The 25599-nt window shown below is 43.3% G+C and overlaps 1 protein-coding gene across 4 annotated transcripts; it reads left to right on the top strand.

Moving 5' to 3' along the window:
- The first annotated feature begins 3163 nt into the window (after nucleotides 1-3163).
- Nucleotides 3164-25065, top strand: TRNAU1AP (tRNA selenocysteine 1 associated protein 1). Of its 4 annotated transcripts, XR_016388093.1 has the most exons (10): nucleotides 3164-3279; nucleotides 3811-3908; nucleotides 8619-8718; nucleotides 9323-9375; nucleotides 11439-11570; nucleotides 12898-13017; nucleotides 17054-17216; nucleotides 17437-17470; nucleotides 18935-19025; nucleotides 24778-24887. XR_016388093.1 is itself a non-coding variant. In XM_089897790.1 (9 exons), the coding sequence occupies exons 1-9, from the start codon at nucleotides 3253-3255 to the stop codon at nucleotides 24912-24914; spliced, it is 864 nt and encodes a 287-aa protein (XP_089753916.1). In that variant the 5' UTR covers nucleotides 3164-3252; the 3' UTR covers nucleotides 24915-25065. The 4 variants fall into 4 exon arrangements, 3 of the variants coding, with proteins under 3 accessions (XP_089753916.1, XP_089753922.1, XP_089753910.1); XM_089897790.1 differs by lacking the exon at nucleotides 18935-19025 and having other exon boundaries at nucleotides 24778-25065; XM_089897796.1 differs by lacking the exons at nucleotides 11439-11570; nucleotides 18935-19025 and having other exon boundaries at nucleotides 24778-25065.
- Nucleotides 25066-25599: the final 534 nt, after the last annotated feature.

Raw genomic sequence — 25599 nt, 5'->3', positions numbered from 1 at the left:
ATCCTGATGAGAAATTGACTTCTTAGAAGGGAAAAATCACACTTTTGATTTTAGTATTTTCTTTGTGAAGAAGCACCTGTGTGTCTGCTCTTCCCACGCCCACTCCGCCCAAAAAAGTCCAGTTGGATTAGATTTACTGAAGTTTTCCCTTTTGACAACATAGCAGGTTGAAAGTGCCCTATCCTTAATAACAGCTCCTGTGGATTGGGACTTTAAGGGGCCAGGCATTGTGCCAAGCACTTTGCATACAATGATAGCTCATTTGATCGCCTTGTGCAGTGGGAATTGCTGTCCCTCAGGAAAAAGTCCATGAGAGTTTAAGTGTCTAGCTTGAGGCCAAGCTACCAAGTGGCACAGACTAGGCTAGAATTTAAATCAGCCTCCACCCGAGCCCAGAACCTCAGTTTCTTTTCCTTGTATTGAACATAAGAGTTATAAAGCTCTCTGTAGGTGCTTTACATATGTTAGAACAGTTTCAGGCACATAGCAAAGGCCCCACAAACCTTTGCTGTTATGACCGTTGAACATTTTAAAGTTCCCTGTAGTTAATAATTGCCTTGTTTTTCACATGCTTAGTTTTTTGGTGTAAGTATCATTTATTCGGTGTTCATATCGCTATCAGAAGTGTAAATCCCATTTTCTGTGTTCAAACACATCAGATATTCTCAATTTTACCTTTTCTCCCATCCTCCTCCAACCTGAATTGGTTACCCCAAAACAAATGTAATCACCCCATATGGCTCAGCTATAAATAATATTTGCAAAGTCATAATAATGTTAAGTGTTTTGACAAATTATAGTCAGAAGATGGAGAAGTGTGTATGTATGAGGGGCAGTCCCTAAAATATCTGGGGCTTCCCTGGTGGCGCAGTGGTTGAGAATCCGCCTGCTAATGCAGGGGACACGGGTTCAAGCCCTGGTCCGGGAAGATCCCACATGCCGCGGAGCAAGTAGGCCCGTGCGCCACGACTACTGAGCCTGCGCGTCTGGAGCCTGTGCTCCGCAACGAGAGGCCGCGATAGTGAGAGGCCTGTGCACCACGATGAAGAGTGGCCCCCGCTTGCCACAACTAGAGTAAGCCCTTGCACAGAAATGAAGACGCAACACACCAAAAATAAATTAATAAACTCCTACCCACAACATCTTCTTAAAAATAAATAAAATATCTGAAACTACAAATGAATAGAAAGTATACAATTTAGGGCTTCCCTGGTCGTGCAGTGGTTGAGAGTCCGCCTGCCGATGCAGGGGACACGGGTTCGTGCCCCGGTCCGGGAAGATCCCACGTGCCGCGGAGCGGCGGGGCTCGTGAGACATGGCCGCTGAGCCTGCGCGTCTGGAGCCTGTGCTCTGCAGCGGGAGAGGCCACAGCAGTGAGAGGCCCGCATACCGAAAAAAGAAAAGAAAGAAAGTATACTATTTAGAAATACACAGATTTTAGGGAAAAGATTTGGAAGTGGTTGCCCCAAGGGACTGGAAGTTGGGAATAGGGATAGATGGGGTAAGGGACAGCTGTTTATCGTTTGACATAAATTCGAATTTTTTTTTTCAGTGCCTACCATATCCCAGACATGGTTGTGGGAATTTGATTAGAAAGCGTGAACAAGGAATCCTGTCTGATAAAGCTTACATTCTAAATTAAAAATAAACATTTAAAAATCTTCCATAAGTAAAATCTTTTTTTTTTTTTTTTTTTTTTTGCGGTACGCGGGCCTCTCACTGCTGTGGCCTCTCCCGTTGCGGAGCACAGGCTCCGGACACGCAGGCTCAGCAGCTATGGCCCACGGGCCCAGCCGCTCCGCGGCATGTGGGATCCTCCCAGACCAGGGCACGAACCCGTGTCCCCTGCATCGGCAGGTGGGCTCTCAACCACTGCACCACCAGGGAAGCCCAGTAAAATAAATTTTAAAAATGGTAAGCAAAGAGCACAGCACAGGGGCTGGCAAATAGTACTAAATAAAAGAGTTACCAGTTACAATTTGAAGGCCTCCAACTGCCATGTTGGAGAACTTACTGGAAGCCAGGCATTAGGGCAAGTGTTTTTCCCTAATTCTCATTTTATCCTCACAACAAACATGGTATGAGGTAAGCACTATTATCCACGTTAGTCTCAGAGTTTAAATAACTTGCCAAAATAATTAGTGAGAGGGGACTGGGATTTGGGCTCCGTTTGTTCAAATCTATAGCCAAAGCACCCAACCACTACACTACTATGGCAGTGAATAGGATAAAGCTGGAATTTGGCGACTTGTGGTTGGATCCAAGACTTTAGACTCATGAGTGCCTGACTTTGGGGCCCAACATCCCAAGTTTGCGGTGTATAAGCTGGTAAGGAAGGGCCGAGGTGGCCTATACCAACCCAGAGGGAGCCCCAGAAATGGATCCTCAGGCACTTGCGATGACCTTCACTGTGGGAGATGACAATTACCACCTACAGAAGCTTCACATTCTGAGAAATGGGTATCAAACTGAGGCTAAAGCCTGGGACACTCCCAGATTAGGAGTCGAATTGTCAGGATTATCCGTGTTTACTTGAGGGCCTTCTATAGCAGGTCACTGTTCTGGGACAGGTTAGAACTGGCAGTTTGGATTAGTGTAGGGGATGTGGACGCAAGAAAGTGACAAGACTTAGGGATTGATTTGACTGGTTGGGAAGACAGGGTTACCCCAATTTACACTCACTTTAACTCTACCCTCCCCGCACCCCGGGGCTATACACGGGAATGGTGAAAGAATCCCATTGCAGCGTCAACAGAAATGTCTTGCAAACTGGGAAATGCGGGGTGAAGGGGTGGCTGGGGCGGGCCAGTCGGTAATTTGCCTGACGTCACACAGAGTTAGTGGGACTGAATCGTCCAGGTTCCCAAAGGGGATCTTTCACTTGTTAAAAAAAAATGTGCTTATACTTGCAATTTTTTACAACGAGCGTAAAATTACTTCTGTAATTTTATATGTACGTGTGTGTTTAAATAAAATCAGAAAGAAACCCGAGAAAGCCCCTCACCCGCGCCACCCACCATCCAACGCCAGGCAGTGTCTGCCCCGCCCCATCCCGCAGGCTCCAGTCTTGAGACCCGCCCACAGGGATCCCGCAAGACCCCGAGCGGCACGTGGGCGCGGCCCTGGGCGCCGAGTTGCGGAGCGTGCGCAGAAGGCGTCGGAGGCGCATGCTCTGTGGAGGTTCCGGCTCGGCGGTCCGGCGTCCGCGCCAGCCTCGGTGGCCAGCGAAGTCCTGGGCGGGGGGCCTCGGGCATGGCGGCCAGCCTGTGGATGGGCGACGTGAGTGAGGGCGGCCGCCCGGGTCTGCGGAGCAGGAATCTTAGTGTCACGAGGGAGAAAGGGACTGAGGAGGAGGGTCCTCGGATCCCAAAAGGGTGGAAGTGAATGGGCGGGGGAGTTCTCTTAGGTGACTCCGAAGCGGGTCCCAGCATCTAGGTGAAGGGGCTGATTCGGAGTGGGAGGGGCCCTGGGGCCCCGCCTGGGTTCACGCCAGGGAAAGAGGGAGGGTCTTTGGGCGGAAAGAATGAGAGGAATCCCAAGGATTGAAGAGCGCCCGTGGTTGTAGGACTGGAGGGATGGGGTTCCTAAATCCAAAGGGGAGACTTCCTCAAAGGAGTAAATTTGAAGGGAAGGAAGGCAGGGGACTGGGAACGCAGGCTTCAGATCACACCGCAGACGGAAGCCTCTTCAGCCCACCCCACTCCCGCCCGCAGCGTGCAGCAAACCCCGGGCAGAGGGGGAGGGGCTCCGGATGCGGGAATGAGGAGCCTGGATGCTGGCCTGAGCCGCTCTGCTCTTGTGCTTACGCAGCTGGAACCGTACATGGATGAGAACTTCATCTCCAGAGCCTTTGCCACCATGGGGGAGACCGTGATGAGCGTCAAAATTATCCGAAACCGCCTCACTGGGTATGTTCTCTCCTTACGTCTCAGCCTCAGGTCTCCTCAGTAGATCGCGCTGCAAGTGTCATTCAGGAGAAGGTAAACATCGCAAGAGTCGGGGCTTCTCACCCCTAATAATGTTATTGCAATGATATAAGCATTTGGGGGCTTGTTAAGAGGACGTATAGCATATTGCTGACTCGAGCCAGACTGGTTTTGAAAGCTCTGTCTGCTGTGTGACCTTGATCAAGTTATTTAACCTCTCCCTCTTCACCTTGCCTATAAAAATGGAGATAATAAAAGCACCTACCTCATAGAGTTCTGGTGAGGATTAAGTGCCACTAATTCACATTCAGCGTTTAGAACGATGTCTGGCATATGGTATATGCTTGGTAAATATAAACAGATTATGATCTGCTAGGTAATAAGCGCTTTAAAATCGCAAAAACCTCTGAGCTAAGTACCATTATTAGAGAAGCTTAACAACTGTCTTAAAGTTACACAGTTTTTAAATGAGAAGCCAAGACTGTAATTCAGCTCTGTTCTCAAAGCTCATGAGTGCCCTTAACTCTTATGTGAATAAGATGCTACCTATGTGCTGCTGTTCTAGATTCCCTGGATACATGGCTGAAACTAGCCAGACGTAGTCCCTCCTCTCGTGGAGTTTACTACATGCTAATGGGGGAATGAGGTAATAAATAAGTATACAAAACGAAATGGCAGAGAATACTTTCAGATAGAAGTGCTCTATTGCCTCCAGTTTCTTCTTTCTCTCTTGGGAGCTTAGGTTTCCTTAGGGTTCTAGTTAGAAATAACAGGATTCCTTTATCAGTTTGACAGTGTTTATTGAGCATCTACTCTGTGCCAAGTACTAAAGCAGCTTGCTAAAATGTCAAATAGTTGAAAAATACAGGTGAGAGATACGAAATGTGGCCAGGTTTTTGGCTGTTTGGTGAACAGGTACTTTGTGTATTCAGAACCCCGGTACCCAGGGACGGATTTTCTGACTGGTAGAGCATGCTGGCCTAAATGTTTCTCTTCTTGTCCCTGCAGACAGAAAACCTCGATAATCAGCTACTGGCATGAAAATACATTCTGTAATACTTTATTCTTTTTAAAACAGTGATATAGGTTTTCACATTTTAATCTTTATTAAGAATTGGAATTATCCTTTCGTACCATTAATAAACTCTAGCTGATTTTTTATGGTGGCATTTACAGACACATTACATGTGCATTCTGTGTCGTATGACAAAGACTTTGAAGTGGCATATAAGAATACTGTAAAATAAATGAACGTAAATTAGAAACCAGGAACTGAGAAAAGACGGGAAAAAGATAAGACCCAGGAAAAAATAATATGCAGCAGAGCATAGTGCTTAAGAATATAGGGACTGGGGGCTTCCCTGGTGGCGCAGTGGATAAGAATCCGCCTGCCAATGCAGGGGACGTGGGTTGGATCCCTGGTCTGGGAAGATCCCACATGCCGCGGAGCAGCTAAGCTTGTGCGCCACAACTACTGAGCCCGCATGCCTAGAGCCCGTGTTCCGCAACAAGACAAGCCCCCGCTCGACGCAACTAGAGAAAGCCGGTGTGCAACAACAAAGACCCAAGGCAGCCAAGAATAAATAAAATTAAAGCTTAAATAAAAAAAGGAAGGATATAGTGATTGGTTGCAAAACAATGTGAATGTACTTAATACCACAGAACTGTATACTTAAAAATGGTTAAAATGGTACATTTTATGTTTTGTATACTCAACGACAATTTTTAAAATTCAACAAAGAAAAAAAAAAGAATGCAGTCATGTGGAGCAGCCACGTCTCTCATCACTGGTGGGACTATAAAATGGTATGACCCCTGGGGACAAGTGTCTGGCAGTTTTCTTTTTTCTTTTTCTTTTTTTTTTCCAGCCATGCCTCACGGCTTGCAGGATCTTAGTTCCCCAACCGGGGATTGAACCCGGGCCCTGGCAGTGAAAACATCGAGTCCTAACCACTGGACCACCAGGGAATTCCCTGGCAGTTTCTTAAATACACCTACCACCATATGGCACAACAAGTCTAGTCCTAGGTATTTTATATATATATATATATATATATATATATTTAAAACATCTATTTATTTATTTGGCTGCGCTGGGTCTTAGTTGCCATGTGTGAGATCTTCATCGTGGCATGTGGGCTCTTTTTTTTTTCTTTCTTTCATTTCCCTGACCAGGGATTGAACCTGGGCCCCCTGCGTTGGGAGTGGGGAATCTTAACCACTGGCCCACTGGGGAAGTCCCTAGTCCTAGGTATTTACCCAAGAGAAATGAAAACATGCATCTACCAGAAAAAGCACTTGAAAAAGGATGTGCGTAGCACATTGGACAGTGGCCCCAAACTGCAGTCCAAGTATCCATGAATAGGTAAATAGATAAATAAATACTGGTATATTCATACAATAAAATACCACTTAGCAATAAAAAGGGACAGACTACTAATATAGTGACAACATGAAAGAATCTTAAAAACATTATGCTAAATTAAAGAAGCCTTACCGCATTTACATAAAGTTCTAAAATACACAAAATTAATCTGGTGGAAAGAACTCAGCATCTTGAAGAATTTGTGCATTTCATTGCATGTAAATTTAACCCTAAAAGGAAAAAACTAAACAATCATTGAGCTCTAGTTAATAATAAGCATGTTAAAGTAATTGAGGGAAGTATACCAATATCTGCAACTTACTTCGAAACGTATCAGAAAATAAGGATGATAAATGGGTAGGGGCATGGATGGATGGGTAGTTATGTGATAAGGTAAGTATAATACAATGTTAATTGTAGGTGGTGGGTATATATATATATGGTGTTTGCTATGCAGTTCTTTCAATTTTTATATCTGGAATTCTTCAAAATAAAATGTTCTGAAAAGAATGTAGTCAGACTATCCTGAATTCAAATCCAGCCTTTGGCACACACCAGCTGTGTGGTTTAAGGCATATTGTATAATCCTAAATCTCAGTCTCCACATCTGAATAGGAGCAGTGGTTTCATTCCCTCATAGAGTTATGTGAGGATTAGATGAGATGGTGCATGTGAAGTGGCTAGCACAGTGCTTGGACCGTAGTGAGTGCTCAGTAATGCTCAGCTCTTACTGGTGGTGGTCTTTATATCCGTGAGCCTTAAGATTCTACCACACACAAGACAGAAGGCACAGAGTTGGCCCACCATTCTTCTAAGCGTCAACATTTATGGAGCTCATAGACTGTGTTCTGAGATCCTTGGGCTCAGGTACTGCCCTTGCCCATACCTTTTGGCTTGGTGTCCAGAAGGTTATTTGAACTGAATATCATAGTTCCAGAGAAGTCTGGTTTATTTCACTGGTGATAGCTTTAAGGAGGCAGTTGAGGAAAATTAACTGTTTTCAGTATAAATCTCTTAGGAGGAAGGGATGTCAGAGGATCTAGCCACATCCTCCTACATATGTCTCTTAGTGATGCTTTAAAAAATAGAACACTAGGAATCTCACAGACATCCCCCAATTAGGTAAGGTCCATAGATTTACGTTGTCCGAATAGATTTCAAGTTTCTAAATAGGAACCATGTTCTTCAACTCTGTATTAGCCTGGCCGGTGGTAGGTGATCCAAAAAACCTTTTAAATTATGAAAAGTTTAAAACAAATGTAGAAAGAAGAGTACAATGAACTCTCATACAGCCACCCCCAAATTTCTTTTTCTTTTTTTTTTGTAAATTTATTTATTTACTTTATTTTTGGCTGCCTTGGGTCTTCCTTGCTGCCGCGGGCTTTCTCTGGTTGCGGCGAGCAGGGGCTACTCTTCGTTGTGGTGCGCGGGCTTCTCATTGCGGTGGCTTCTCTTGTTGCAGAGCACGGGCTGTAGGCGTGCGGGCTTCAGTAGCTGTGGCATGTGGGCTCCATAGTTGTGATGCATGGGCTTACTCACTCCGTGGCATGTGGGATCTTCCCGGACTAGGGCTCGAACCCATGCCCCCTGCACTGGCAGGCAGATTCTTAACCACTGTGCAGGGAAGTCCCTCAACACCTAATTTCAAAAATTGTTAATATGTTGCCATATTTTTCTTATCTACCTGTCTATAAAGATAGATTTAGATAGGTAAATATTTTTTTTTTGCTGAACCATATGATAATAAATTACAGGCATTATGACATTTCACTGCTAAATATTTGAATATACATTGCCAGTAACTGGACATTCTGTTACATACCAACAATGCTCATATCACACTAACAAAATTAATGATTCCCTAATACCACATAATGGCCAGTCTACATTTAAATTTTTATGATTGTCCCCAGAATACCTTTTATACCTTTTTTTTTTTTTAATGAATTAGGATCCAGTAGAGATCAGATCCTGTATTGCATTTAGTTCTTTTGTCTCTTTTTAATGTAGAAAAGCCCACTTCTTTCTTTTCTCAGAACACTGACTTCTTAAAGACGAAAGATTGCCTTACATAAGGTTCTACATTCTGGATTCTGGTCCTGCATTCTGGATTTGTTTGTTTCCTTGTGGTGGTGTTTTACTTGTTCTGTTTCTAATATTTCCTATAAACTGGACATTAGATCTAAAGGTTTGATTGGATTGCATAGTAAACATTAATAGTATGGGCTCTGATTAGAAAAGGATTTTTTCCTCCCTTCAGGCCCAGACTCAGTCTCTCATCTGGGTATCACATCTTTAACCAGTCCCTTTTTCTGTTTTCTTTCCAGGATCCCAGCTGGCTACTGCTTTGTAGAATTCGCAGATTTGGCCACAGCTGAGAAGTGTTTGCATAAAATCAACGGGAAACCCCTTCCAGGAGCCACACCTGTAAGGACACTGAGATAATGATGATGTCACCATTTTTATCGTTATTGATAACTCATTTATTGAATCCCAGCTGTATATTTTATTTAATCCTGTAACAACCCTAAACAGTAGGCGTTGTTATCTTTGACAGACCAGGAAACTGAATCACAGGGAAATGGAATAACTTACCCAAGGCAACACAGGTAGTAAGTAGCAGAGCCAGGATGCAAACTGAAGATTGGTTGCCTCTAAAATCCATTCCCTTTTCACTCTGCACTGCTGCCTCCGTAACGGAAGACTTGAAACTCTAGACCTCTCGCTTGAGAAAGCAGAACAGGCTGGCAGCAGTGAGGACACTTTTCAAGAGAGTTACATTCTGCTCTTCCCACAGTTACTTAGCTTACAGCTGCACCACGCTGGCACACCTGGGCTCATAGAACCATGGAGCTGGCAGTGCTCTTAGCGGTCATCCGTGCAACCCCCTCCTTTTATACAGGAGAAAAAGCTGAGGCTTAGAGAGGGGGAGATATTTTGGCCAAGGTAATTTATTTCAGTTTTTTTCAAATATTGTTTGACTCTTAAAACACCTTTCTCTGTTTTAGTTTGTTTGTTTTTGAATTTCCAGGCAAAACGTTTTAAACTGAACTATGCCACTTATGGGAAACAGCCAGATAACAGGTAAGTACAGAGTAGCCACAAGGTAGCTTCAAGTCCCAGGAAATGTCTAGATAGAGACAAGATGCGTCACTGTGCTGGTCACTCCCAAAGAGGAGAATGGGGAGCCGAGTTTGGTCCTGCTTTGCCTCCCTCCTAAGGTCGACCCCCTCCCATCCCTATTGGTGGACGCTTCCAGTTTGCTTCCTGTCAAGGCCCATGTCTTCTCTATATTTGGTCCCTCCCATAGTCCCATGACTGCCCACAGTATTGACATTTTATTCAGTAAGAATCAACCTGCTGTAGCAACATAAATTGATTGAGCATTCCAAATTGCTGTCTGAAAGCTTTAAAACAATGTATCAAAAGCTTTAGATAGAGTTGTACCCTTTGAACCTGTAATTCTGCTTTTCAGAGTTTATTCATTGATGTGTGTAAAGGTTAGCCTTGAAAGTGTTCATTGATATCATATGATATCACAGTGGAATCTCAAAAAAGGATACAGATGAACTTATTTACAAAACAGAAGTAGAGCCATAGACTTAGAAAACTAACTTATGGTTCCTAGGGGATAAGGGGAGGGAGGGATAAACTGGGAGATTGGGATTGACATATACACACTACTATTTATAAATAGATAACTAATAAAAACCTACTGTGTAGCACAGGGAACTCTACTCAATACTCTGTAATGGTCTATATAGGGAAAGAATCTAAAAAAAGAGTGGATATGTGTATATGTATAACTGATTCACTTCACTGTACACCAGAAACTAGCACAACATTGTAAATCAACTATACTCCATTAAAAATTTTAAAAGTATTCATTGAAGTGTTACATATAATGGGCAAAATTGGGGGAAAACCCAAGTAATCTAATAATAGGGAAGGGGTTTAAATTACAATATGTTCATTATTTGGAATGCTGTGTATCTATTAATGTGCCATAGCAGAATACTCATATGTTAAGATGTTGGTGAGATGCTAAAAGTGAAAAAAAATGCTAGAAACAAAACGAGTCGTATCCAATTTTTGTAAATTCAAAAGAAGAAGCCAAAGAAAAAAGACAAAAGTATATATAAAAGTGTTCTTAGTGATTACCTTTGAGTGGTTGGGTTATTGGTAATTTTAGTTTTCTTTTTCCTTTTGTGTATTCTGACTTTAACTTGAAATAAAATAATAATGTTTGCTTTTTTTTTTTCTTAAAGAATTGTTCTAGAACAGGGGTTGGCAAACTGTGGCCTAATTTTGTTATCACCTGCAAGCTAAAGATGGTTTTTACTTTTTTTTTTTTGGCTGTGCCATACGGCTTGTGGGATCCTAGTTCCCCAACCAGGGATTGAACCTGGGCCCTTGGCAGTGAGAGTGTGGAGTCCTAACCACTGGACTGCCAGGGAACTCCCTTTACATATTTACTTATGTATGTATGTATGCATGCATACCATGCCATGCCATGCCACGCCACGTGGCATGCGGGATCTTAGTTCCCTGACAGGGATCGAACCCATGCCCCTCTGTGGTGGAAACGTGGAGTCTTAAGCACTGGACCACCAGGGAAGTCCCCCCTTTACATTTTTAAAGGATTGTGAAAACAGACAAAGAAAGAGCAATAGAGACCAGAGGTGTCCCCAAAGAGCCTGAAATATTTACTGTATGGCCTTCATAGAAAAAGTTTGCTGACCCCTGTCCTAAAAGTTGAGGCATTTCATGTTAGCACATCTTGAGGAGAGAAGGTTCAGTTCTCATTTTCCCTCTGCCTTTCACCATTTGAATTGAAAATATGCTGTGAATACAGAATCTCTAGTTTTATCTTTTGAGCACCTCTGACGTGTGCCCCCGTCTGCACTCATGTAATGCTTGAAGCCAGACAGGCGTTATACAGTGGGTGAGCGACTTGGGGCGGGGGACTCCTTCCGTAACTCTTCTGCCAGGACTGCCAAATGAAACAGATTAGGACCTGGTCAAGGACCCATCAGATGCGTTGTTGCCTAAGGCGGCCCAGAAAAGATTCACCTAGAATGGGCCAAAAGAGCTCATCAGAACAAAAGTTTTGGTCTTTGTCTCTGAATTTTGTTCTCTCTTCTCAGCCCCGAGTACTCCCTCTTTGTGGGGGACCTGACCCCAGATGTGGATGATGGCATGCTGTATGAATTCTTCGTCAAAGTCTACCCCTCCTGTCGGGGAGGCAAGGTGGTTTTGGACCAGACAGGAGTGTCTAAGTAAGGCCTTCGTTTTATTGATGCCTACCCTGTTGGTTGCAGCATTTATCACATAGATGGAGGTGTGGTAACGAGGCCCTGTTGCATTGTGGTTAAGAGCACAGGCTCTGGAGCTAAACTGCCTGGTGTGAATCCCAGCCTCAGTACTGCCCAGGGATTATGCAGCAGACAAGTTACTGAACCTCTGACCTTGTTTCCTCATCTGTGAAACGGGGCTGATTAATAGTTTCTGCACCTCTCGTGGGGTGGTTTAAGGATTGAATGGTGTAATATAAATGAATCAATAGGAAATGCTTTATAGGTGCTTCTTCTTTTATTTATTATTGTTACTTTAAAAGTGGAAAGACCTCAGGAAAGGTTTATATGTATATATATTCTTTTTCATATTCTTTTCCATTATGGTTTATTACAGGATATTTATATAGTTTCCTGTGCTGTACAGTAGGACCTTGTTTATCTATTTTATATATAGTAGTTTGTATCTGCTAATCTCAAACTTCCAATTTATCCCTCCCCCACCCCCTTTCACCTTTGGTAACCATAAGTTTGTTTTCTATGTTTGTTAGTCTGTTTCTGTTTTGTAAATAAGCTCATCTGTATCATATTTTAGATTCCACATATAAGTGAGATCATACAATATTTGTCAGGAAAAGTTCTTTCTTGATCTGAGTAGTAGTTATGAGCTTGGGCTTTGAATTTGAATCCCACTTCTACTACGACTTTGGGCAAGCTATTAAACCTCTCTGAACTTTGATTCTGTCTTCAGTAGGATGTGGATACTCCCTTCATCAAGTTGTTGGACAGTTTAATGAGATAATCCTGGGAAAATGCTCAGCACAATGCCTGGGAAATAATAAATGGTCATTAAATGTTAGTTATCGTTCATTTACCCCCCAAGTGGAATATGAGTTCAGGAGAGCAGGAACCTCAACTGCTTGTGACTGCTGAGTCCCAGTGCCTCGTGTAATACCGAGCATACTCGGTAACTATTTGCTGAATGACCTTCTGTGACTGTTACTACTGCTGCTACTACCATAATGATAATAATAACACTTTCAAGTAGATTGGGAGGTAAGCTACTATTTGGGAAGAAGCCCTAGCAGGACAGTATGGAAGAGACTGATGAACTGAAAGTGGGAATTCTGCAGATCTTGGGGTCCTCCAGTGCTTGAATCTCACGTGGCTCTGTGGCACCCCTCTGCTCATGGGGCTCTCAGCCCTGCCCATGTGGTTTGATGGACTCTCTCCCTTCTCAGCCCCTTTTCCATTCTTAGGCTTTACCTCCATCACATTTGTGATCCAAATAGTGGGTGTTTTTCTTCTGCAGGGGCTATGGTTTTGTGAAATTCACAGATGAGCTGGAACAGAAGCGAGCCCTGACAGAGTGCCAGGGAGCAGTTGGACTGGGGTCTAAACCAGTGCGTCTGAGTGTGGCGATCCCTAAAGCGTGAGTCCTGCGCTGGTGTGGGGGCCAGGGAGGGCTTCTGGACTGATCCCCACCCACACACGCCTCACCTGTTGTTGATAATCAGGGCGTCCACGTGCTGAATGGGAGGCTGCCAGGAGATTCAGTTCAGGCCACAAATAATGAGTGCCTGATATTTGCCAGGCTGGGTGCTAGAGATGAGCTAGCATAACCCTGCCCCTCCAGAAGCTCGTAGCTGGGGAGAGAGCTATGACTGGGGGAGGCAGATGCATTCAGACGTCGCTGGTAGCGATGCTGGAAGAGCAGTTTGGGTCTGCAAACTTAATGTCCCTGCTCTTTGCCCCAGTAGTGCTGCTGTTCAAAATTTATCCTTACAGTTAATAAGAATTGAGCAGAAAGAAGAAAGTTACACTTTTGAGCCAATTTTAGCCTTTTTTATATCAACGAAACCTACAGACCTCTTATGAGTGTCCCTTGCTTTGGGAGTGGCTAAGAATTCATGATATAGGGAACATGATATAGGGAATTCCCACAAGCTGCGTGGTGCGGCCAAAAAAATTAATGATACAAACACAAGAGAATATGTACATCACTATTGTACCTGTCACTCTGCAGAAAACCCTTCTTTCCTTACAGCTCCAAGCAGGTTTTTTACTCAGATGTAAGACAGTTTTTCTCTGCATATAACCTTCCATCCTTTGGCTCAAGCAATGCTTCTGAACTAGGGGTCATTGGAACACCTGAAGACAAATTTGGTTATCACAACTGGGGGAGAGGTGCTGCTGGCATCTAATGAGTACAGGCCAGGGATGCTACTAAACATCCTACAGTACACAGGACAGCCCCTGTGACAAAGAACAATCTGCCCCCGCCATCCAAATGTCAGTTTTGCCAAGGCTGAGAAACTCCGTGTTAAAAGTAGAAAAGTGGCTGCACTCTTAGGGCAGAACTTCCAAATGGCCATGTTTTTTAAAGCAGCAAAAGATTTGGAGGCTCTTTGCAGTTTAACAATGTTTAATACATGGAAGATCAGCTTGAGTGATTCCCCTCCTCCAAATATTATTTGTTTTGAGCCATATTTTTTAAAATATTTATTTATTTATTTATTGACTGCATCAGGTCTTAGTTGCGGCGCATGGGATCTCTAGCTGTGGCATGCAGGCTCAGTAGTTGCGGCGTGTGAGCTCTGTATTTGTGGCACACAGGCTCAGTAGTTGTGGTGCGTGGGCTTAGTTGCTGTGTGGCATGTGGGATCCTAGTGCCCCAACCAGGGATTGAACTGGCCTCCCCTGCATTGCAAGACCAGTTCTTAAGCAGTGGACCACCAGGGAAGTTCCTGAGCTCTGTTGTGTATATAAAAACATTAAAGAGAATATTTAAAAGAAAGGAATGTTCTCATTACTCTAAAATGACTGCTTATAATTTCTGGGTTCCTTTCCAGGCTTCTCCATAAGCTTCTGTGATGTGTAAATATAGATGTAGATGTAAAAACACACACACTACATATATTTGGGTCAATTTACATGTGGTGGATTCATTTCTTTATTCATTTTTTTAAAAATATTTTATTTATTTATTTATTCATTCATTTGGCTTCATCGAATCTTAGTTGCGGCTCCTGGGCTCTTCATTGCGGCACGCAGGCTTCACTCTAGTTGTGGCCCACGGGCTCCCGAACATGCGGGCTCAGTAGTTGCAGCACACAGGCTCTAGAGCGCGAGGGCTTAGTTGCCTGTGGCATGTGGGATCTTAGTTCCCCGACCAGGGATCAAACCCGTGTCCCCAGCATTGGATGGTGGATTCTTAACCACTGGACCACCAGGGAAGTCCCTCTTTATTCATTTTTAAATTACAATAACAGTGCTCACTCTTTTTCTTCCCCAGTTTACTCATTATACACACTTTGCCATTGAGTTGCACAGTCGTCGTCATTGTGATGTTTTTAATAGCTGCAAGATATTGTTTTGATTGTATATTCTGTCTAGCAGTTCCTCTGAAGTTTACTATTTTGGTTGTTTCTGCTGTGTCACCATTTATTCAGTCAACCATAATGAGTCCCTACAACTGCAGCCCCACCCTAGACTTTGAAGTTGTAGCTATAAACAAGAGAAACAAAGTCCCTTCTGCAGGGAGCTTATGTTCTGTTACATCTGTTTCTTCACTGAACATTGTCAGTATTTGATGCCTGCCTGTGGGGAGTGGCCCTCAAGCACTGGGAATTGAAGGTGATAAGAGTTCCCTTCGAGAGTTAGCCTGTAAGAGCTGAGTGTGGAGAAACAGAAGAGAAGTGTGCAGACCCAGGCCAGAGAGACTGTACCTCCAGTGACCTGAACATGTCAGGAGGGAGGTGGACTCCTTGGACACATGGCCGGGGTCGGGGGTAGCATGGAGGCAAATGTTAGCAGTTTCCAGCCTGGCAGTGGGCGGGGAGAGGGAATCTGTGCCATCGAACTTCATCAAGCCACCCCATCAGGAGGTGATGCTAAGGAAATCAGATACGGTCTGTCTAACTGCTCTGGCTGAGTCCCGCTCACCAGGCAGACATTAAACTCACAAGGAACTTGGGAAGAGCTCATCACACGTGGTTTTTTACGTTTTTGAAAGTGGTGGATCCTTTGCAGGTTTGACATTCTGTCTTTGGTTAGCAGTGGCTGGGATAGCTGTGGAATCAGAGAAGAAAGCTTTCTGCTGACCCTAGGCCTCAGCCCTGATTGGTGAATGCAGGAAGTGGGGGACAGGCAAGGGGTCTTGAGTCTGTCGGGGCAGGAGCTGTATGTAGTGGTGTGGTGGTAGGAGTGTGAGCCTTGGAGTTAAATTTGGCTTCATTCCTCTGTGTAGTCTTGGGTAAATCACTTAACTTTTCAGAGGCTCAGTGTTCTCATCTGTAAAATGGGAATAATAAATAATAGCTCTATCACAGAGCTTTGCAGGACTTAAAATAGGAAACTATGTATGAAAAATAATGGGCACAGGGACTTCCCTGGTGGTCCAATGGTAAAGAATCCCCCTTACAATGCAGGGGACACAAGTTCGATCCCTGGTCAGGGAAATAAGGTACCACATGCCACGGGGCAACTAAACCCATGCGCCACAACTACTGAGCTCACGTGCAACATCTAGAGTCCGTGTGCACCAAACTACAGAGTCCACGCACTCTGCAACCCGCGCACCACAACTGCAGAGCCCACGTGCCCTGGAACCTGTGCGCCACAACTAGAGAAGAGAAAACCCACACGCCACAACTAGAGAGAAGCCCACGCACCACAACAAAGAGCCCACGCGCCGCAACGGAAGATCCTGCATGCCTCAACGAAGATCCCGCGTGCCACAACTAAGACCCAAAGCAGCCAAAAATAAATTAATAAATAAATCTTTAAAAAAAAAATAATGGGCACAAATCTCAAGTACCTACTCCATAAATGGTAGCTTTGACTACAGTTCCAGGCTACTAAAACGCTTCTCTTATGTTTTTGCGGGGAAAAGGTGATAAGATATTTTGTAATTTAAAATGCTTCTCGTATCATTATAAATCCAGATCCTCCAGGCTATGTTCACCTGAGCCTTTGTGGCTGGCAGAAAAACAGTCCTCTAAGATCTTGAGAAGGGGAAAAGTCAGTACTAACAAGGTTTGACAAGAGAGACAAACCTAACCATTGAAAACTCCCATCTTTTTTTTTTGTTTTTGGCCGTGCTGCATAGCCCACGGGATCCCAGTTCCCCGACCAGGGATCGAACCCAGGCCCTTGGCAGTGAAAGGGTGCAGTCCCAGTCACTCGACCACCAGGGAATTCCCTAAAGTTCCTATCTTTAAAGCTGGGCTCTGGGACCAGACTGCCTGGGTTTGAATCTATTATTTGCTGTGTGACTTTGGACAAATGATGTAACCTCTCTGTACCTCAGTGTTCTCATCTGTAAAATAGGAATAATGGTATATTTACTGCATAGCACCATTGTAGGGATTAAATGAGTTAATCTGCGTAAAACACTCAGAACAGTCCCTGGTCACATAGTGTTATGGAAATGTTTGCTTATTTGTTTATTTCTTTCTTCATTTAAGGAGCCGTGTGAAGCCAGTGGAATATAGTCAGATGTACAGTTACAGCTACAACCAGTATTACCAGCAGTACCAGAACTACTATGCCCAGTGGGGCTATGACCAGAACACAGGCAGCTACAGCTACAGTTATCCCCAGTATGGCTATACCCAGAGCATCATGCAGGTAACCGTGATTTGGCCGGTCTGGCCCTCTTGGGTTACATCATCCTGTAGAGACCTGGGTGATTCTCCAGGATGGGACGGGTAAGGATGGGAGCTTGGGCTTCAGAAAAAAACAGAAGGGAAGATGAAGCAGCTTAGTTCCTCTTATTAAAAATAAACCATCCTAGTCATGGGCCAGGATTTCACCATGCTTCTCACCAACCTCTCTGGTCTCTTGGCAGACATATGAAGAAGTCGGAGATGATGCATTGGAAGGTAAGAAAGGAGTCCCTTCACTCAGTGCTTAAGATGTGAGTGTCACCCGAGGGGGTAGTGCAGATCTCAAAGCACCCTGGGGAGCAACTGACAGGGGAGGGAGCCCTGACAGGATATAGGTCTGTAGCAAAGACACCATTGCCTTATATTTGTTTCACAGTTTGTAAAATTCATTTTTTTCATTTCATGTTTTAATTTTTTCCCATATATCTTTAAATTACATGTTTTTCTCACTCAAGTAATAGTTATTGAAAGTTTGAAAAATACAGTAAAGTATTATGAAGAAACTGAAAATCACCCCTAATTTTTCTACATAGTAATAGCCATTATTACTTTTTTAAATTAAAAGTTTATTATGATTTTTACTGAATTTAACAGAAGAAAGAGAAAGGAAAACCAGAGGAATTGCTAACCTTCAGACAAATGTTTTTTTTCAAATGAGATATTCGTACTTCTTAAAGGAGTCTCTAAGGTTTGCAAAATTATAAAAAACAAGATTTTTTTTCAACATGTTTCTGAACAGATGTTAGGTTTAAGGTTTAAAGAAGTAAAATAACAGTTGTCATAAAATCAGACATTGATTTCTAAGTAAATAAAACTTTATGTCAGATAGATTTTAAACTTTGAGTCTTTTTCTAAGTCTGTTTTAAGAATTATTCTTTAAGAGAAGGTCAGGGGCTTCCCTGGTGGCGCAGTGGTTAAGAATCCACCTGCCAATGCAGGGGACACGGGTTCGAGCCCTAGTCCAGGAATACCCACATGCCACGGAGTAACTAAGCCCGTGCACCACAACTACTGAGCCTGCGCTCTAGAGCCCGTGAGCCACAACTACTGAAGCCTGCGCGCCACAACTACAGAAGCCTGTGTGCCTAGAGCCCGTGCTCCGCAGCAAGAGAAGCCACTGCAGTGAGAAGCCCGTGCACTGCAAAGAGTAGCCCCCGCTCGCCACAACTAGAGGAGGCCTGCGCACAGCAACAAAGACCCAACACAGCCAAAAATAATAAATAAATAAATTTATTTTAAAAAAAAAAAAAGAAAGAGAAGGTCATAGGGAAAGTGTGATCTGTAAGCAAAATATCCTTTAAAGGAAACATCTGCAGGCAAAAAACAAACTTGTCTACTTCGTAGCATTTTTTTTTTCAAATTTAATTTTTATTTTCAAATTGGGAGGTAAGCTTATTTAAATATTAATGGGAAAATTGCTAAGAGGAACAAGAGCGCAATAATGTATTTAGAGGGATTCATACAAATGATTAAACTGTTGACCAGCAGAAGAAGCATCTTCTATTGGATAAAGCAAATCTGTTAGTGGGAGGGGCAGCTATTATCATATTAATATCTATTGGGAGAAATGCCATATAATTCATTAAAATGTTTTAAAAAACTATACCTATAGGAATATTATATATACTTCATAGCATTTTAAAGCACTTTCACTTACGTGCTGTCATCTAATTCTGGCAGCAGTGACCCTAGGGATGGACTGGGCAGGACATTGAGCTCCAGTTGGCGGATGGGGAACTGGCGATCCTCGCTGTCTTCTCAGGGTCACACAGTGAGTTAGAAGCAAGGTTGAACCTGGGGTCCCTGTCTTTCTATCCTCAGTCTCTCACCGTGTCCTGCAGGAAGCATTGCATTGCCTCCTTTTTAAAGAAATTATCCTGATTGTAATAATATTTGTGTATAACTCCTTAGAATTTTTCTATTTCTTTCTCATCCATTTATAGTTTAATAATAGCCAACATATTTTGTGCCAGGCACTGCTGCCTGTCAACACTTTGATGAGTAGGTACTGTTATAAACCCCATTCTACAGAAAATAAAAACTGAAGCTTAGGTAGTTAATAATAGCGAACAGGTTGTACTATATGCGGGGCATTGTTCTAAGCACTTTACATGTATTAACTCATTTTGCCTTCACTACGGCTTTGAGGTAAGTACCACAATTATCTTGATTTTACAGAAGAGAAGACAGGTAGAGAAGTTAAATTACTTGTTCAAGGTCAGCATAGTTGCAAGAGGTAGACTGTCTTGGAACCCCTGCAGTCTTGCCCCAGACTTCATGCTCTTTACCACACAGTTATAATTTCTCCCTTTTTTTTTTCTTGGCCACCTCGCATGGCTTGCGGGATCTTACTTCCCCTACCAGGTGTTGAACCCACACCTTTGGCAGTGAAAGCGTGGTGTCCTAACCACTGGACCGCCAGGGAATTCCCTGACACCTCCCATTTCAACCTAATAGCCACACAGTGATGGGACACCGCAGGGATTGTCATCCTTCTTCATCTATCCCTTGGCTCAACAGGCCATCCTCCAGGCCCAGTGTTCAGAGTGAGGAAGGGTGCTTTATTGTACGTGTGTCCATAGAGTTCCACACACCCAAATGCCTGCCCTTGGGGATTCTCTGGTGGTCCAGTGGTTAGGACTTGGGGCTTTCACTGCCATGGCCTGGGTTCTGTCCCTGGTCGGGGAACTAAGATCCTGCAAACCATGTGGCACGGCCAAAAAAACCCCAAACAAACAAACAAATGAAAAACAACAAGAAAACAAATGCCTGCCCTTGATGGAGCCCTTTGCTAGTCTGTTCCCATATGCTGATACCTCCACTGAGTGGAGTGACTAGAGTTTCCATATGGAGATGCTGTACGTGCTCAAAGCCTCAACTCATAATTTAGATTAAAATTACAAGAGAAAGAAATATCCCTCTGGCGGCAGAAACGGACACAGTACTTATGTGAAAAGATTCACCACTGACTGGTTGATTCAGCACTCACTGGTTGATTCTTAAGAGTAGCTGAGGGCTTCCCTGGTGGCGCAGTGGTTGAGAGTCCGCCTGCCGATATGGGGGACACAGGGTCATGCCCCGGTCCGGGAGGATCCCACATGCCGCGGAGCGGCTGGGCCCGTGAGCCATGGCCACTGAGCCTGTGCCTCCGGAGCCTGTGCTCCGCAACGGGAGAGGCCACAGCAGTGACAGGCCTGCGTACCGCAAAAAAAAAAAAAAAGTAACTGAGAAAACTGGAAACAATTTACAGAAGAAGGGACTTCCCTGGTGGCACAGTGGTTAAGAATCCGCCTGCCAATGCAGGGGACTCGGGTTCGAGCCCTGGTGCGGGAAGATCCCACATGCTGCGGAGCAACTAAGCCCTTGAGCCACAACTACTGAGCCCGCGTGCCTAGAGCACGTGGTCTGCAACAAGAGAAGCCACTGCAATGAGAAGCCCACACACCGCAACGAAGAGTAGTGCGCGCTCGCCTCAACTAGAGAAAGTCTGCTCGCAGCAATGAAGACTCAATGCAGCCAAAAATAAATATATAAAAAAGGGGAAAAAATATACAAAAGAAGCACAAATGGCCTATAAACCACAAGAAAAAAGAATTTAAACATACATTATTTGTGTCAGTCAAGGTTCTCCAGAAAAACAGAGCCAATAGGATATACGTATTTATAATCTGTAAGGTGGGCCAGCAAGCTGGAAACTCAGAATTTCTGTATTACTGCCTAGAAGTAGAATTCCTTCTTTGGGAAACCTTGAGTTTAAGGCCTTTAATTGATTGGCTAAGGCCCACCCATGTTATTGAGAGTAATCTTTACTTAAAGTCAGTTGATTTGTTGATGTTAACGACATCTACAAAATATCTTCATCTAGACTGGTGTTTCACCAAACTGGGCACCAGTATCCTAACCAAGTTGACACATAAAATGTAACCATCACACTGCTAATACTAGTAATCAAATACAAATTAAAATATACTATGTTTCTGTAAAGAATTCTTACAATGTTCATGTCCATTGAATCAATTTTACCTGAAAGATTTTGTCCCAAAATGATATCAGTACAGATAAGTATCTAATAATAGGGGATTTGTTAAACAAATACAGTAAGGTTTTTGTTTGTTTTAATAAAATTATTTATTTATTTTTGGCTGCGTTGGGTCTTAGTTGCTGCACCCGGGCTTTCTCTAGTTGCAGAGAGAGGGCTACTCTTCATTGCGGTGCACGGGCTTCTCATTGCAGTGGCTTCTCATCGTGGAGCACGGGCTCTAGGTGCGCGGGCTTCAGTAGTTGTGGCACACAGGCTTAGTTGCTCCGCGGCATGTGGGATCTTCCTGGACCAGGGCTTGAACCCGTGTCCCCTGCATTAGCAGGTGGATTCTTAACCACTGCGCCAACAGGGAAGTCTGGTAAGTTTTTTCTTAAGATTTTTTGTTTGTTTTATTAAATCATGTCTTTCTCTAATAATATTGACATAGGAAAATGTTCTCAATGAAAAATGTCCTGAAATAGGATATACAGGAAGATCCCAGTTAGGGTTTTTTGTTTTTTATTTTGGGGGATATAATTCACATAACATAAAATTCACCCTTTTAAAGTGTAGAATTCAGTAGTTTTTAGAATAGTCACAAAGTCTTGCAGCCATTACCACTAATTCCAGAAGAAACCCTGTGAAACCCCTAGCAGTCACTCTCCAATATCCTTTCCCTGGCAACCACTCATCTACTTTGGATTTACCAATCCTGGACATTTTAAATAAATGGAATCATGTATGATGTGTGGTCCTTTGTGAATGGCTTCTTTCACTCCTTTCACTTAGTGTTTTCAAGATTCATCTATGTTGTAGCATGTCATTCATTTCTTTTTATGGTTGAATAATATTCCATTGTATGGATATCCATTTTGTTGATGGACATTTGGGTTGTTTCCACTTTTGGTCTTATGAATAATGCTGCTGTGAACATGCGTGTATAAGTTTTTGTGTGGATATAGAAAAGTCTTCAGTACTCTTGGGTATATACCTAGGAGTGCATTGCTGGATCATGTAGTAAACTCTTTTTAACCATTTGAGAAATGGCCAAACTTTTCCAAAAGGGCTTGGAGCATTTCCATTCCCAGTAGCATAAGAGAATTCCAGTTTCTCCACATCCTCACCAACAGTCGTTATTTTTCATTTTAGCTATCTTAGTGGCTTTGAAGTGGTATCTCATTATGGTTAGAGTTGCACTTCTCTGACGGCTAATGACGTTGAGCATACTTTCGTATGTTTATCGGCCATGTGTATATCTTTTTTTGAGAAATGTCTGTTCAAGTCTTTTGCCCATTTTTAAATTGGGTTGTCTTTTTGTTGAGTTGTAAAAATTCTATTTTTTTCTAGTAGCTTTTATCTTTGAAGATTGTTTAGGCTATTTTGGGTGCCTTGCATTTCCATACAAATTTAATGATCAGCTTGTCAATTTCTGCAACAACAAAAAAAGGCAGCTGCGATTTTGATAGGGATCGCATTGAATCTATAGATCACTTTGGGGAGTATTGCCATCTTAACAATACAGATCTTCCTCGACTTAACATTAAGTCAAAAATGCATTTAATACACCTAACCTACCGAACGTCATAGTTTAGCCTAGCTTAAACAGGCTCAGAACACTTAACATTAACCTACAGTTGGGCAAAATCATCTAACACAAACCCTATTTTATGATAAACTGTTGATTTTCTCAATTTATTGAATACTGTAATCCTAGTGAAAAACAACAGTTTCAGTGTATTACTTGTTTACCCTCGTGATCATGTGACTGCTGCGGCCCAGCGTCACAAGAATATTGTACTACATATCGCTAGCCCGGGAAAAGATCAAAATTCAGTTTCTACTGAATGTGTGTCACTTTTTTACCATCGTAAAGTTGAAAAATCGTGAGTTAAACCATCATTAAGTCGAGGACCATCTGTATTTGTCTTCCAGTCAGAGTACGTGGGATTTCTTTAATAAGGTCTTTAATTTCTCCAGTTAATTTAAAAATGTTTTAATGAATGGGTGTGTACATTTTATTTTTTAAATTAATTTATTTATGACCACACCCTAGGCATGCGGAACTTCCCCAACCAGGGATGGAACCCATGCCCCCTGCTTTGGAAGCACGGAGTCTTAACCACCAGGGAAGGCCTGGGTGTGTGCATTTTTGGTTTTGTTTTTGTTTTTTGCGGTACGCGGGCCTCTCACTGTTGTGGCCTCTCCCGCTGTGGAGCACAGGCTCCGGACGCGCAGGCTCAGCAGCCATGGCTCACGGGCCCAGCCGCTCCGCAGCATGTGGGATCTTCCCGGACCGGGGCACGAACCCGTGTCCCCTGCATCGGCAGGCGGACTCTCAACCACTGCGCCACCAGGGAAGCCCTGGGTGTGTGCATTTTAAACCAACAATACTGAAAGGAAAATATAAGATGTTATCAGTCATAGTAACTGAGGATTCTTTTAAACTTTTTGAATTGTGAAATATAAGTGCATGGAAAAGTAGATCAAACATGTATAGTTTGATATGTAATGATGAAATGCCCATGAAACCTTCTTTCAGGTCAAGTGGAAACATTGCCAACATTCCCACAGTCACAACCCCCAACCCCGCTAAGGAAAACTACTTACTGTATTGCGTTTTGTAGGGACAAAACTTCTCTTTATAGTTTTATCACATAGATATGCATCCCTAAATAGCAGGGTTTGGTTTTGCTTGTTTTTGAACTTCAATGCCATTGTACTGTATGTACTGTCTTGGTTCTTTCATTCAATACTCAGCATTTTATTTGTGAGACTCATCCAAGTTGGATGCAGCTGAGGTTCATTTTCAATTCCCTCCTAAGGATAGTTTACTTGTTAGGGGTTTAAAAAAAAAAACTATTATGTATTTTGTCATGATTTCTGGTGAACAAATACCACTATTGCAATCAAGAAAGACGAGTTTAAAAATACAGGACTTGGTGTTTCAGCTCCTGTATTTGACCATAGCTCTTTCATTAGACGTTCATTGTTCTTATTTTGTTGATCAGATTTTCCAAACCCCAACTGAAAAACAGGACCACACCAGAAAATCCGGTGCATGTGACAGCTAGAGATATGTGTAGTGTTTAATAAATGTGGAGTAACAGCCGCCATTATTTGAGTTCTCATTACATGTGTTACATTCTGAGTACAGGTGACCCTTGATCAGCTCAACATAACGTTAGGGGCGCCTACCAACCTCACAAGTCAAAAATCCACATGTAACCTATAGTCAGCCCTCCCTGTTACTCCACATCTTCATATTCAACCAACTGTGGATAGTGTAGTACTGTAGCATTTACTCTTGAAAAAATCCACATACAAGTGGACCCACGCGGTTCACACTCATGCTGTTCAAGTGTGAACTGTGCGTTACCGTTTTCATCCTCATAGAAAGCCTGCAAGGCAGTGCTGTCAGCGAGGAAGGAGGGTACCGAGTCTTGTGGCTGCTGAGTGCTTTTCCCCTCTGCGCCCCCTGAACCCATCCTTGCTTCTCTTCCAGACCCCATGCCACAGCTGGATGTGACTGAGGCCAACAAGGAGTTCATGGAGCAGAGCGAGGAGCTGTACGACGCGCTGATGGACTGCCACTGGCAGCCCCTGGACACAGTGTCTTCAGAGATCCCCGCCGTGATGTAGCCAGGACAAGGCACAAGCCAGAGTGGGCTTTGTGAGGGAGCTAAGAGACTCCTTTTTTAAAAAAAGATTACTTCAAGAACTTTTACCTTTTTTGAAATTTGTAAGATTTTAGTAATCAACTGTTTCCTGAAATTATGAATATTTCCTGGGATACTGCTGCCTTCATTTGAGCCATTTGAGTTTGAAAGTGAAGGGACCAGTTGTTAGAAGAGGGATGAATGAGGTTCCAATTTATCTTTGAACAATAATCATTTATCCAGGTAGGGTTGTCTACACTCCTGGAGATTAAGGATTAACCACCAAAGTTATGTTACTAAAACCAACTTCTTAGGTGACAGGCACATTACTCCTTAAGGTTCTCTTGAGGTCAGAGTGCGTGGACTCCCTGCAGGAATGGTGCCAAATGGTGGGCAATTATCTGCTTTCAGGTATTCCCTTCCCCCAACAAACTTGCTTCCAGTCTGGTGGCTAGGCAGAGTTCATTATTCAGACTGGGGAGGAAGTGGCCCATTGAGAGACGTGTTGGGGCCAGCTTAATCTAGACCAAAAGTCCTGGATTGTTTTAGGTAAAGCCTGTACCATCTGTGCCAAGCCCACCTGTTAGTAGATATTAATCCATTTATATATAGGAACCGGTAATTCAGAAATATAACCTGACCATGAGGTCAACCATCACCAAACCCTA

Source organism: Delphinapterus leucas, chromosome 1 (genome assembly GCF_059928025.1).
Source record: "Delphinapterus leucas isolate spDelLeu-1000000601 "Yukka" chromosome 1, BTC_Dleu_Yukka2, whole genome shotgun sequence".
In the NCBI taxonomy this organism is placed as follows: Eukaryota; Metazoa; Chordata; class Mammalia; order Artiodactyla; family Monodontidae; genus Delphinapterus; species Delphinapterus leucas.
The sequence above is the reverse complement of the archived record's forward strand: the minus strand, read 5'-3'. Positions and strand labels throughout refer to the sequence as shown.

Excerpts from the sequence above, each read along its gene's own strand:
- TRNAU1AP (XM_089897784.1), top strand. The coding sequence starts at position 3,760 with ATGAGGAGCCTGGATGCTGGCCTGAGCCGCTCTGCTCTTGTGCTTACG. Across the intron at positions 11,571-12,897 it reads GACCAGACAGGAGTGTCTAA|GGGCTATGGTTTTGTGAAAT; the intron begins GTAAGGCCTTCG and ends TTTCTTCTGCAG. Across the intron at positions 13,018-17,053 it reads AGTGTGGCGATCCCTAAAGC|GAGCCGTGTGAAGCCAGTGG; the intron begins GTGAGTCCTGCG and ends TCTTCATTTAAG.